This window comes from Vanellus vanellus (assembly GCF_965231255.1).
Source record: "Vanellus vanellus genome assembly, chromosome: 17".
In the NCBI taxonomy this organism is placed as follows: Eukaryota; Metazoa; Chordata; class Aves; order Charadriiformes; family Charadriidae; genus Vanellus; species Vanellus vanellus.
The window spans coordinates 12,568,602-12,582,607 of NC_138922.1; the positions used below are offsets into that span (position 1 = coordinate 12,568,602).

General features: G+C 50.8%; 1 protein-coding gene across 1 annotated transcript in view; it reads left to right on the plus strand.

Annotated features, from left to right (window-relative positions):
- The window catches only part of MAP2K6 (mitogen-activated protein kinase kinase 6), a gene marked incomplete at its 5' end in the record, with an annotated part of 58,979 nt that overhangs the window by 22,239 nt on the left and 22,734 nt on the right, over window positions 1-14,006 (plus strand). The window contains 9 exons of the mRNA XM_082492141.1: window positions 2,029-2,095; window positions 3,044-3,092; window positions 6,099-6,212; window positions 7,839-7,958; window positions 8,690-8,806; window positions 9,572-9,623; window positions 11,704-11,831; window positions 12,554-12,631; window positions 13,422-13,561. Coding sequence (XP_082348267.1) covers window positions 2,029-2,095; window positions 3,044-3,092; window positions 6,099-6,212; window positions 7,839-7,958; window positions 8,690-8,806; window positions 9,572-9,623; window positions 11,704-11,831; window positions 12,554-12,631; window positions 13,422-13,561 — 865 coding nt within the window. The remainder of the gene's footprint in view (window positions 1-2,028; window positions 2,096-3,043; window positions 3,093-6,098; window positions 6,213-7,838; window positions 7,959-8,689; window positions 8,807-9,571; window positions 9,624-11,703; window positions 11,832-12,553; window positions 12,632-13,421; window positions 13,562-14,006) is intronic.

Sequence of the window (14,006 nt, forward strand, 5' to 3'; positions counted from 1 at the left end):
GACCCTTTCAGTGAAGAAATTCGTCCTCATATCCAATCTAAACTGCCCTTGGCGCAACTTGAAGCCATTTCCTCTTGTTCTATCACCTGTTACTTGACAGAACAGGTCGACCCCCACCTCCCTGCAACCTCCTTTCAGATAGTTGTCGAGAGCGAGACGCTGCTTTCCTTGTGCCCGTGGTTGTCGTGTTTGCCTGAGCTGCGAGAGGATGCAGGCGGGTTTTTGGAGGCAGAGAGGCCGCTGGGACGGCACACGTAGAAAGCGCCAGACAAACAGGAGGTTTGTTTGCCTGCGCTGCAAGACCTGTATTTTTGAGATTCCTTTTTTTATCTAAAACACCACAACGTCAAGAACGTTACCCATTTAGCATCCTGTGGGATCCGATGTGCCCTTGGCACAGCTTGGGCAAAAATGGTATGTGGAGCATGTTGCACAGCAGGGCTTGCTCCTCGGCTGTGCCTTCTAGCGGCCTTCGTAGTACAACCGAGAAAACGAGAAGGAAAAGGGTCAAAGAACAGCTCTGCTAACTGTAGAATTTCCTCCACTTGTTTTTACAACAATTTTTACTTCCTTACAGACCAGCTTTTACCTCTTGCGAAAACTGAGAGCTATTCTTCATGCTTCTGAGTGACCTTGCTGCTTTTATTTTGCCTTTTCTGCGTTAGACTGGAAGCTCCTTGGAGCAGAGAATTGGCTGCTTTTTTTTTTTTTCCCCCCTTTTGTAAATTTGCAGCTCTGTTGATTTCTAATAACAATAGCAAGTGTGCACAGTGGTTTCCAATAAATGCTTTTCCCACGAGGTGTCAGCTGGGTTGTCACAGTCTGTCCCATCCTGGAATGACTCTTTGCCAAAAGGAGTGAGCGCGATCCTGTCTTTTGGAGCAGACAAGGGAAAAAAAACAAGATGATTAAAGAAAAAAAAGAAAGGTTGGCAATCTGAATTGACTAATTGCTTCAAAAAGGTCATTTTAAGTTCTGGGTGCCTGTGCTTTGATGTAGCACCCCTCCGGCACTGGGACGCACAGACATCTATTGACGGGAGTTTGTGTCAAGAGGAAAAACAAACTCCAACATGCATAGGTAAAGTTTGAAAGAGAGCGTTGGGAGGAGAGAGTAAAACTCAGGCTTAAAAGAAAGACAGTAACTGATATAAATTATTAGGTTAAAAATGTTTAACGCCTAAATTAGATGCTTGTGCTGTTTTTGGGGGACCAGAGATTTTATTACCCAGCCAAACAGCCAGATGTTTACTTTGGGGTTTTGGTGACATGACTGATGTTTTCGGGTTATTTTATCCATGAATTCAAATCCCCGTGCTGAAATGTGGCTGTATGTGTTTAGTCATAAAAAGGTTCTTGTATTTCTCTAGCCTGCCTGGCTCTTGTGTCTGCCGGCTTGGACCCCCTTTACAGGAGAGCCTGCATTTGAACTGCTTCAGAGCTTGAGCTTCATCCAGCTCAGAAAAGCTTGGCTGGTCAGCGTGGACAGAAACAAATGGCTTTGAAGCTTGCAAACTTAATTCTGCTTTATTTTTGCTGGGTTTGCACAACTTTAATGACTGAGAGGTGAAACAGCCATTTAAACAGAATCACAATCCGGTTCTGGACTTTCAGATTCAATTGTAAAAAGCCTTAATCCTGCCAGGGTTCACAGTTATGTATCTGGAACGGTTTAAAATCTAAGAAACATTTTAAGGGATCCTACGTGGGTAGGGCTGACGAAGGAGAAATACCTTTCTCTTTGCATTTTCACATGGCCTGCCTGCGCCAGAGCTCTTGCCTGCTTTCTGTACCAAGTTGGCAGCCAGACCTTGCAGGTCTAAATGAAGCGTTACTGAACAAAGGCACTTTATGTTTTGAACTCTGTGCCCTGAGCCTACACCACCAGCCCGGCCGGGCATTTATGTTAAATAAGGTCAACAAATATAGACAAGCTGTGTTTTGCAAATTAAACCAAACCAAAACAACAACAGCAAAAAAAAAAAAAAAAAAAGCCTTTCTTTAATTCTGCCTCTTTCTTCTTTCGCAGGCAAGAAGAGAAACCCTGGGCTGAAAATTCCTAAAGAAGCATTTGAGCAACCACAGACAAGCTCCACGTAAGTCTGCAAACACTAAGAGAGAATAAAAAGAAAACCACGAACCCCAGCTGCCTTCCAGCCTCCGCGAGCGCCTGCGCTGTCGCGGCCAGGGGCCGGCGGCCGGTCACGGCCAGCACCCGGGGCTCCTGCTTGCAGGTCTGGGACGAGGGGAGGAACACGGGAGGACCACGAGGAACAGGGGCAGAACGCCTGGGTTGATGTTGGCACCATTAGGGAGGTTAATAACTTAACAGCCCTGGTATTTCTCATGTAGCCCCAGGTACAAGCAGGGGGTCTCAGTCCATCACTGCTCCCCATGTCTCATGTCTTCACGATGTGCCCGTGAAAAGGAAAAAGCAGAATGGGCACCCAGTTTTAACCGATGTGGCACTTCTGCCACCCAGTTCGAGTAACATGCATTTGATCGAGGCATAAAAACGCATCCCCTTCCCTCCGTACTCGGCCTCGCATAAGAAAAACTTATGTTTTTAAGACAGTTTGTGCAACTCCAGCCTGCTTGGCCTCCTTTGCTTCCTTGAGGATTGACTTTTATTAGCCTGTTAACCCGTGCTGTGTGACTTAGGTAATCATTTACAGTGGGTTTAGACCTTTATGTGCGTTCAATCCATTTTTCATACAGGCTGGCAGAGATTTGGCGCTTGCCACCTGGCTTGCCTTTCGCAGTGAACCTCTCTGGGTTCCTGCACGGGGAAGTTAGATGTTAGAAATGCCAACTCCAGCAGCTTCTTTCCTGACCCCTTTTTGGGGTGACTTTGTGGATCTTGGCTGTATCTATTGATCCTGCAAAGGTGGGAGACTGCTTTGGCTGCTCGGGGCTGTGAGGGCTGCTGGCCTGGGGGTGCGAGGGGATGGCCTGGGGGACCACGGGGGTTGTATTGACTCATTGAAGGAAAACTGATCTTTGTAAAAGAACATTTCACATCTTTTCGCTTTTCTCTCCTGCAGGCCACCCAGAGATCTAGACTCCAAAGCCTGCATCTCTATTGGCGAGGAGGTAAGGCTAGGAGTTATGGTGAGAAGAAGACCTCTGGGGACAGGCGACCATTCCTGGGCTGGCTGCTGTGGTTCTGGCTGCTCGTCCAGGCGGGCTGCTCGTGGGATTGCTTAACTTCAGCCCCCCAGAAAAGGGCAGATTAATAAACACCGGCTATTAAAAAAAAAACATAGCCCATTTTGCTTGAAATGGAAGGCAGTTGCTTGATGAAAAAAGCACTAAGAAGAGTCAGCCCGGGCTTGTGGGAGCCCTGACAGCCACCTCCAGCCACCTCCAGCCGACTAGCATCTGGTGTTTGTGCTTCTCCAACAAGGGCTGTCTGCATGGGACAGACACGTCCCGTGGGACCGATGGCCTCATGGCCAGCTGCAGTGTGACCTACTGGTTGTCACCGCTCTGATGAACATGCCCCCAAACGCTCGCCCTTTCCATCCCATGACACCTGGGTCCCCTTCATGTTTTCCACCTTGGAAGTTCCTTCCTTGCCTCAATAAGGTGCAGCTAATCCCCTGGAAATAATGATTATAAAACAAGGGGATTGCTAACAGCAGGTTTTACTCTCCTTTGCAGTTCTTTTGCTGATTTAAAGCCTTCATCAAAGTATTTCCCTTTGCTAATATTGAAGGCCATCTCCTCCAGAGTCTAACTTAGGGTAGGTCTTCCTGTCCTGGAAGCAAATCCTTCTGACAGCACGGAAACCAGTCCACCTGATGTTCTAAAAAAAAAAAAAATAGCAGGGAAAAACTGAGGACAGCTATTTTGATAGGAGAAAACGGCACAGCAGCATTCATAAAAGCACTTTAAAGCTGGGCAATAAATTTATGAGGCGCAAAAGATAGGCCTCGGTGTCAGCGAGTTAATTTATGAAGTGAAATGCTAATCCACTAGTGTTTTAGAATGTCTATCTTTGGACGCTTTTCTTTCATTTCATATTTTGTATTTTCCCTGGCATGGAGCGGGGGCTGGAAGGTGGAAAGAGTGTGAGATGCCTCTGGAGCAAAATGATGCAGCACCGAGGCAGAGAAAATGCCTGCTGCTAGAGCAAGCGCCCGTTCCAAGAAAATCATTTCTCCCCCGCCGTCCCAGGGACGAGGAAAAGCCCAAGCGCTCCAAAAAGGCTCCATGCACGGAGGCAGAGAGCCCATGTTGGATGGTGCAAAGAGAAATGCACTTGTAAAACTCGGAGCTCGGTCTTTTTTATGGCTGCAGATAGGTGGCTATCTCGGAGGGGCTGGCTTGCACTTCCCATAGATCTGGTACCTGTTTCATGGAATCACAGAATGGTTTGGGTCGGAAGGGACCTTGAAGACCATCCAGTCCCACCCCCTGCCCTGGGCAGGGCCACCTCCCCCCAGCCCAGGGTGCTCCCAGCCCCGTCCAACCCGGCCTTGAACACCCCCAGGGATGGGGCAGCCACAGCTCCTCGGGGCACCCTGCGCCAGGGGCTCACCGCCCGCACAGGGAAAAATTTCTTCCCAATATATCATCTAAATCTGTCCTCTTCCAGTGTGAAGCCATTCCCCCTCATCCTGTCACTCCATGTCCGTGTAAAAACTCCCTCCCCAGCTCTCCTGGAGCCCCTTTAGGCACTGGAAGGAGCTCTAAGGTGTCCCCGGAGCCTTCTCTTCTCCAGGCTGACCCCCCCCAACTCTCTCCGCCTGTCCTCATAGGAGTAGGGCTCCAGCCCTCCCAGCATCTTCGTGGCCCTCCTCTGGCCCCACTCCAGCCAAGTTCCTTTAGGATGTGCTCCCTCTTCCACCCGCCTTTCCACACTCACCCCTGATCCTTAGGGAAAGCCGCTTTCCCTCCTCTCCCTTTAAACTTTGCTGCTAAGTTTAAGAGTGGCCTTGAGAGAGTCCCAATGCTTTTTTGGAAAGGGTCCTGTTGAACAGCGGGAGCAGCGTCAGGCAGTCAGAGATGCTTAAATCTCTGCCGTTAACACAAAAGTGTTCGTCAGGGCTCCTTTTGCAGGTGGCGTAGCTGCCGGTGAGTGACCGGGCGCCCGAGCTCACAGTAACACAGTGTATGGCCCTGCACGCCGTGGCGTCCCCAGCCGGCACGTTTCAGGCTGTAGGGGTTTTTTTTTCTCTCTTTTTTTCTGCTGTGCCGGCAAAAAGCAGTGTGGGATTATGCACTGTGAATCAGTTCATTATAACCCGCTTCTTTCTGTAGGATGATTGACTGATGTGGTTGTGCGTTCAGCAAACAGAATGGCTGGTTTTAGTAGCAAAGGCATATTTTAAACATCCAAAAATAATAATAACCAAAAAATAGAGCTGCTGCACAATATCGTGGCAGAAAGGAGAAGGGCAGGTTAGAATGCAGGGCTCCAAACAAAGTTGTCCTTTGTGTAAGGCCAGGAGAAAGAGATCTCGAATGCTAGACAAAATAAATCCTCTGTGGTTTAAAAATGGGGCACATTCAGCTGGTATTTGGCCCATCTACAGGTCTGAAGAAATAAGCTTTTACAGGCCTTAAAAAAAAAAAAAAAAAAAAAAAAACTGGAGAAATTTCCATGATTGTGGGAGGAGGAGGATGGAAGGAAAAAAAAAGGAGTAAAAGACCGAAGGTGATTCCTACGGGAGAGGCTGCCATGGCCTTTTCCATCCCAGCCCTTAGAGGATGAAGAAGCTGGAAGTGCTGGCAGCTAAAGGTGGCCGGGAGGGCCATTCGGGTGCGGGTGGCAGCGGGGAGCGAAGGACCGAAGGAGCGGTCGTTCCTGCGCCCGCCCTGCTCGGGATGCTCATCAACACGGGCTCCCCGCTCATGCTGTTACGAGGCACGTCCTTTTCAGAACTCTGCTAATTACTGCACAGGAGTTAATCCTCCTGACAGCTCCTGAGGACCATGATTTTTTTTCCAAGCCTCATGAACACAGATAGGGAGGGGGGTGCACAGAGGTGAATTTATGTGCCAAGCAGGGCTAGATTTTCGGGGCGTTTCGCTCCTTGCATAGCACGTACGTGCAGCGGCCGCTTTGGCGCTGATGTTTTTTTTCCCCCGCAGAACTTTGAGGTGAAAGCCGATGACCTGGAGCCCATCTCCGAGCTGGGACGAGGTGCGTACGGGGTGGTGGAGAAGATGCGACACATGCCTAGCGGGCAGATCATGGCAGTGAAGGTAGAGTGAGCCTCCCGAGGTGCTTTCTGTCTGTATCGTTGTGTGGGGACACCCTCTGCGCTCTCGTTCATGCACATTTCTAATCTCGCTTGTTCTGACGCATGCCTTTACCGGGACCGACTTCTTTCCTTATGGAATCCTCTTTCTATACAAGGACAAAGAGTGCCAAGGTAGATTTGGGCCGTTTAACCGTGAAAAGGGGTGTGTTTTGAAAGTATGATGCTCAATGTGTTTCCAGCATTGTGGTGCATACAAACATATTGTTTGTCTATGTCTGCAATATTCCTGTTTTCGCTAGGATTTTACAGGCTGCTTGCCATCATTTTTTTAAATACACATCTTTTTTTTTGTAATGTAGGAATGCCCTCAGATTCAGGGCTCTGCACACTAGTTGTAAAGAAGAGCGTACTGTAAACTTAATTGCATAAGATGATTTTCTTCAGCTGGGACTTTTTTAGGCTCTTTGGAACAGGAAATTTTTGTTGAGATTTTCACATTTTGTCTGCTACGCTGGGATCTTGATTCGTGACAGGCTTGTAGGTGCTATTATGAAAAGTTTAAAAACAAACAAAAAAAATTTCAAAACAAAAGTTTCTAAACAACAGTTTAGACTCATAAGCTTGCAGCTTAGGGAAATAGTCATGGGAAAAGTTGTATTTTGGGAAGGACCAATTTTTGCTTGGCTGAATTTTAGCTCAAGTTTCCTTTCACAATAAGAAAAAAGAAAAAAAAGGTGCAGAGCTGGAAGCTATGAGCAAACTGAAAGAAAATTCTTAGCTCCTCAGTTGTGGATAGACTTTGCTGTGGACGCTGGGATGTGTCTCAGGGCCTCTGTGCTCTGCATTTAGTCTTCTTGTATGCTTTGGTGTTCAGCAAACTGCAAAAAACCTCTCTGAGTATGATGGAAGATCTGCAGAGGGTATGGCAGGAACATTCAGGCTATTACTTGCGTCTGCAATGCTGAATTTAATTCTATATCACATTACTGACCTCGAGTAGCTTTGGCCAAGGAGCCTGGAATACGTGTGTGACCAGTGTCAGGCTGTGTCATGCCCCTTTGTGGTGCTTCCCAGCTGAGGGTCTCCAGGTGTTTCACATAAATGACATCTCTTCCCTTGGAGACCGGGAATTGTCCATTTTCCGACGCCATGGGGAGCACATGGGCTCTGGCTGCCGAGCTGGAGCCCTCTCTCGTGACCAAAGTCTGCTGATGTAAATAGATGTCCACTGCAGCTCTGAAAATCATGGGCTTCCACCAGCCTAGAGTTTGATTTCCTGCTCCTTTCTCCTCTCCCAAGCCGCGGTGACTTTTGGCTGATGCAAAACAAGTGGCATTTGCAGGGAGGAGCAAAATCAGCTGCAGCTTGGGCTGAGGTGAGAAGATCCCTTCATCCAGCATTGCCTTTGGTGGCACCAGGGCGCTCCTGCTGTGGGTACTGGGCTTGTCACGTGCCTATGACAAAGAGATACGAGAAAAGGGTAATACAGAGAGGTGTGATAAAAGGGTAAAGGTGTGATGTCAAGGCACTGCGGCCAGCACGGGTATGGCTGTGGTGAGTCCTCTGCAGCGGCAGCAGTGTGGTACAGAGGTGCTGACAGCCAATGCTAAAACGCTTTGTCTTCCAGCGGATCCGAGCCACAGTGAACAGTCAGGAGCAGAAGAGGTTGTTGATGGATCTGGATATCTCCATGAGGACAGTAGATTGCCCCTTCACTGTCACGTTTTATGGGGCGCTTTTCCGAGAGGTATGGCATCCTGGAGATCAGCCGCACTGCTCCTGGGAGAATCCCTCCAAGTGCGAGGGGTTTAATCTCCATCTAGACATGGAGACTTGGTACGATGTGGATGTGCTCAATCCCAGCCTAAGGATCTGTCGCATACAGTTACTTCTTGGTGAGCGAGGAGGGATGCGGTCCCATGCGAGGAGGCTCCGAGGGCAGCCAGGCCCCGGTGCCAGGAATGTGCGAGGCCCCTGTGCCCAGACCCTGGAGCTTGGTGGTGGGTTTGAGTGATGGGGACAACCGACTCACAGCCTGATCCGTTAGTGTTAATATTGTCCTGACTTGCAATGAGAAAGCCACATGGAGGAAAAATGTGGAAAGCTCTGAAGGGCAAGATTTATTGAAGGGTTTTAAGCATAGCTCTGCAGAGCTGAACTTTTCCTGGCTGAGCATTTGCAGTGACCTGAGCATGTAGGGAACCTCAGTCCCAGTAACTTTCGGGACGCCTAAATCACTGGGACTCTGCTTTGGGAAAAGACAGCAGAAAATACACCCTAAATGGTAGTGGACAGCACTTCATTCCAGCTGGGGAGGAGGGAAAGAGAAGGCCCCGTACAGTTTTGTTGGATGACTTTTAAAAGACAGGGAAGAGGCAAACAGGCCAGCAAAAGGCAAGTGCCAAAGAAGACCTTTGCGCATGAAAGGAAAGGATGCTTCATTCCAGTGGGCAGATATTTACTTTCTTTATCCTCCAGGGAGACGTTTGGATTTGTATGGAGCTGATGGATACCTCACTGGACAAGTTCTACAAACACGTCATTGACAAAGGCCTGACGATTCCTGAGGACATCTTGGGGAAAATAGCCGTCTCTGTGAGTATTGCCGGAGCAAGGAGGGAGGGGAAAGGGTATTTCTCTTCTAAACCAAGGCCTGTGTGACGCAGTCTCCCTGCTGCATTGGCACCAGGAAGAGCATGGTCCATGGGCCAGCCCATGTGAACATTCTTACCTGGTTTCCAGTATTTTGTCTGAGATGATGTTATATATAAAGCATAAATACCCCAAACGTGCCTGTATACGTAATTAGCGTTAGATGTGGGGAGGGCCCTGCAGCTCCTTTGCCCTTTTCATTCTATAATTCTATGATAAGATGAGGGGGAATGGCTTCAAAGTGGAAGAGGGGAGATTTAGATGAGATATTAGGAAGAAATTTTTCACTGTAAGGGCTGTGAGCCCCTGACGCAGGTTGCCCCAAGAAGCTGTGGTTGCCCCATCCCTGGAGGTGTTCAAGGACAGGTTGGACGGGGCTGGGAGCAACCTGGGCTGGGGGGAGGTGTCCCTGCCCAGGGCAGGGGGTTTGAAACTAGATGATCTTCAAGGTCCCTTCCAACCCGAACCATTCTATGATTCTATGATTCTGTGATTCTATGATTCTATGATTCAGGTCCTGGTGCCCCTGGGAGATCCCTGGGTACCCACTGTCACCTCGGGCTGCTGTGAGGGTGCAGGATTCGTGGGAGATGTAGTTCCTTCCCTCCAAGGGGAGGTCTGGTGAGGATGGGGCAGGTGAAGCCAGATAGCATTTCCTCCTCATCCTGGTGTTGCCAGCTGTGATTCACTCCAGATTTGTTGTTTCAGATCGTAAAAGCACTAGAACATCTACACAGTAAGCTCTCCGTGATCCACAGAGGTAAGTGCCCGGCACACAGCCATGACCATGCTGGTGTCTGTCTGCCCTGCGCCGCGCGCTCTCGACCTTGCAAGGGCTGGCCTTGTGGCTAGGCACAGGGCTCCCAAAATACCCGAGATAAAATGGGCCTTTGACAGCAAAAACATTCCCCAGCATCTCATGACTAGCAAAACCTAGTCAGAGGAAACGTCTGCTGGTTTGCTCTTTAAAAACTGCGTGCTGGTCCCAGCGTTTCCCCGAGGGGGAGGAGAAGCGAGCTCCAGCCTGTTTGTGCTGGCAGAGAGAGGGCTGATTGCCCCTGGGCTGCATTTCCCTAATGCGCGGTCTAAATCCATGGTCTGTATCAACACCTCTGCAAAATTTAAACAGACTTTTTCTTCTGACCTTGGTGGGCTTCGGATCAGGCTTTGCGAAGGCTTCTCCCCTAGCTTGATGGCTCCGCGTTGATGTGCAGTGAGAGGCGGCTCCATGCCAGCGTGAAGCCTCATGCAGTGATCTAACCATCCCCTTCTGTGAGCTACCCTGAGCACTGGTGGGGCAGGATAGTTTTATACCTAAAATAGCCTCAAGTGAGGTCATGAATACCCTCCTTAAACTCTTCTGACATTTTCCCCTCTAGAGCATCTCAGAGATGCCACAAAGAAAGAAAGAAATTTGCAATGTTGCTGCTTGACACCTTTATTTTTAAAGGGTCATTTTCAATTTGTCATGAGGAGGAAAAAGCCCCCTCTGGAGTGTGTGACTTCTGGGGAAAGGAGCATCTGAAGCGAACAGGGTTCAGCTCTAGCAGGCAGTCACATTTTGTACATTCTGCATGTGGCTGGGGGTTGAGTTTCTGCCTTCTGTATCATTTACAGTAGGTGGAAAATGCTGCTTGGCTTCTGGATTTCTGTTTACTTGTTTGATTTCCACTGAAAATTGTCTTATTTCAGCATAGTAACAGATGGGTGAGGATCTCAGATACCTGAAGCTTTTGATTGCAAAATGCTGATTAGAGAGCAGATGTTATGGAACTATAAACCACCCAATTCTAATAAGCAGGACTCCAAAGCAGCTTCTGGCCTCTTTCGGATGGTGTTTCAGCTCTTCTGTTTAATAGTTTATCACACATAGACAGAGGAGCTTCGTGCGGAAGAGACCTCTTATTTCTGGGTGGGAAAGGATTGCTCCCTTTGGAGGATGGGTGCTGGGACAAGAGAAAACAGGGCAGCCTGCGCTACTGGTGCTGTGCTGAGGTTTCACCTGGGATTAGCCTCACAGAGAGCGGTTGCCTGAAGTACAGGAAAGCACCTCCGTGCTCTCATGGATATCACTTACTAGCTTCTTTCTGTCCCTTAATTTCCCTTTCTGATGGTTATTGTAACTGCCTTCATGACAGTGATGCAAGTGTGACTGCACCAAGGATTATAAGGCCGTGATGGGAAGCAGATAAATCTGGCAGTAATAAATAGATGAGACACTGGCCTGATTTCCATAAGGTGTGGAGCACCCACACGCCTGCTGCTGTTCACATTGCCTTCAAGCTTGCCATCCTTAAAATCAGAGGGCATTGCTGAAATCCTGATCCTCGTGTTAGTTTACTGCTCCCCTCCCTTCCCCTGCAACCCCTGCTCCTCTTCACCCTTGCCCACCCCCTCATCCTTTCCCCATGGGTTTTCCCTTGTGCCGGTGTGAGACCAGCTCCAGATGGGGACTTGCCAGAGCTCCAGGTGTTCACAGACATCCTCTGGAGATGCCCCCAGCCCCGCTGAGCTGTTCCCTTGGGAGCCCTCTGATGTCCGTGGCCATCCCCGGTGCGGTGGCGTACAATGGCTACGTGCAGGGTCACCTCCCAAACCTCCCCAAATCAGGGAGAGGAGTCTGCAAGTGCAGGGACGCTTGCAGGACATATGACAGGCCCATGAGACCGTCACCTGAACTTGCATAGCTGCAGCCAGCCGGGTTCCTGGCATGCACAAAGCACAGGGCTTTGCACGGCCACCTCTGGTGCCCTCTGCTGATAGAAAGCTCTTTGGCTTTTTTTGGCTTGGCACAGCCACCTATGCGCGACAGTGACTGTGGTATGTGTTCCTTCTTGCAGATGTAAAGCCCTCTAACGTGTTGATCAATACGCAGGGGCAGGTGAAAATGTGTGATTTTGGAATTAGCGGTTACCTCGTTGACTCGGTTGCTAAAACCATGGATGCAGGATGCAAACCCTACATGGCTGTAAGTTGAGCCGCGGAGAAGCTGCGTGTGAAAGCTGCTGCAGGACAGCCAGAGGAACATGAGCCTGGGCACCGGCTCATCCTAAAGGGGGAAGGATCAGCCTCCGGCATGTGTCCTGGGGACTCCTTTTGGAAGACGTATCCCTGAAGTTACTTGCAAAGGGGCAGAGAGGGCACAGGGATCTCATGGGTCAGATCAGATCTCCTAGGCACAGCGTCCTGCTGCCTTGTCACCTCCCTGTGACCTTGGGGAAGGTTCAGCCATTACTCTGAGTTGCATTTTTTGCTATTTGCCCTGTGGCAACAATAGTACTTTCCATCTGGGAGGAAAAACAGTCCCCAGGGAGTGGGTCCTTCAGACTCCTTCCAGGAGCTGCTGTTCAGGGTTCGCTGTCTGTGGAGCACTTGCACAGGGTGAAAACGGTCCTGGAGAATTGGGGCTTGTCACCCCCTGCGTGCCAGATGTGCTGGGTTGGCCCCACCACCCCAATCCCTCGTGCAGGTACCATCTGCTTCTGGTGACCCATTTCACTGCCTGCCCTTACCGGCAAGGGTGTGGGACCAGATCTGTCCCCATGACAACCAAGGGAGCAAGCTGGTGGCATGGGCTAAGCGGTCCTGGCCTGCCACCATGAAAGACCCACCTGAGGTTGGTGAGCCTTGGGTGTGGGGATCACACTGGGGCCATCCCCGTTCCTCAACCGCCTTTGTCTCTGTTCGCAGCCTGAAAGAATTAACCCGGAGCTGAACCAGAAGGGGTACAGCGTCAAATCTGATATCTGGAGCCTGGGGATCACTATGGTAGGGTGACCTGGGGGCTTGCAGCGATGCCGGGAGGGTTGAGCATCGCTTATGGATTCATTTTCCTCCCCATAGCCTCTTTCACACCGGTGGCACTGGTTCCCTGGGAAGGTGGTGGGGTGGGAATGGGAATGCAGGTCTGAGGGTAACAGGGAGCATGCTGCAGGGTCGAAGGGAAGGAGGATGGAGCTGTTTAGACAACTGCTTGCTGTCTTCAGTGGCAGTGGTGGGGTGTCACCCTGGTGGGGACCACCCTGCTGCGGTGGCCGTGGGCTGCCGGGAGATGGCAGCATGGGCTAAGGCGAGGGCGTCCGGCGCCGCACGTCTGTCGCCTTGGAGCAGGTTGGATTTCAAGCACACACGAAAAAAATATACTCCCGGCGCTTCGCAATTAGCAAAGTCCCCCTCAGAAGAGGAGGGATGGGTGGCGTCTCCCACGCAGCGTTTAGGGGGAATCCATCTGCTCGCAGAATCGTTTTATGGCGCAGTTGCCCTTTGCGACGTGGGGTTGTTTTTTAACTTCTGACCTTTCCCGAGCGCTGTCTGACACGGGGGTTAACGGAGGATTGGGAATGGAGACTGCCGGCTCTCCTCAGGCCTGCACCTTTTGCTGGGGGAGGTTAAGCAAGACGTTGTGGCCGGGTAGGGTGAGGAAATGCCACGTGTTTGTGCGGGGCCTCAAAAAGCAGACCCCTGGGTGGGCAGATGGGACTCTGAAATCTGTGGGGTGGGAAGGTGAGCCGTGGGGCGGCCGCCCGCCATGCCTGAGGCAAGGGCTCTGTCTCCCCAGATCGAGCTGGCCATCCTGCGCTTTCCCTACGACTCCTGGGGGACGCCCTTTCAGCAGCTCAAGCAGGTGGTGGAGGAGCCGTCGCCGCAGCTGCCGGCAGAGAAGTTCTCGGCAGAGTTCGTCGATTTTACCTCGCAATGGTAAAACAACCCCTCGGCCCCGCTCACCATGATCCCCCTCACCCTGGCCCGGCTCCCCTCCGCCATGCTGTGGGGAGGCTGAGGAGGGCAGGCACCGGTGGCGTCCTCCGTCCCCGTCCCCACAGGCGTCTCTGTGGGGTACAACCCAAATTTTTGAACAAAACAAGGGAAGGGACGGGACTTCATGCCCTCGCTGAGCCGTGAGGGCTGGGCTGGGGCCTAGCGCTGTGCAGGTGAGGCGCACCCTTTGTCAGAGTGTCGGTGATGGCAGCTGTGGGGGTCTTCCCCGCCTGAGGTGGCGAGGAACACGCTTGGGGGTACACACAGGAGGAAGGGATTGAGGATGCTTTCTCAGTCCGATTGCCCCAACATCAACAGCACAGGGTGTCTGTGGCCGGGCCGGCAGCACGGGCAGGTGTGGACAGGCAGGTCCACCAGGCCCCTC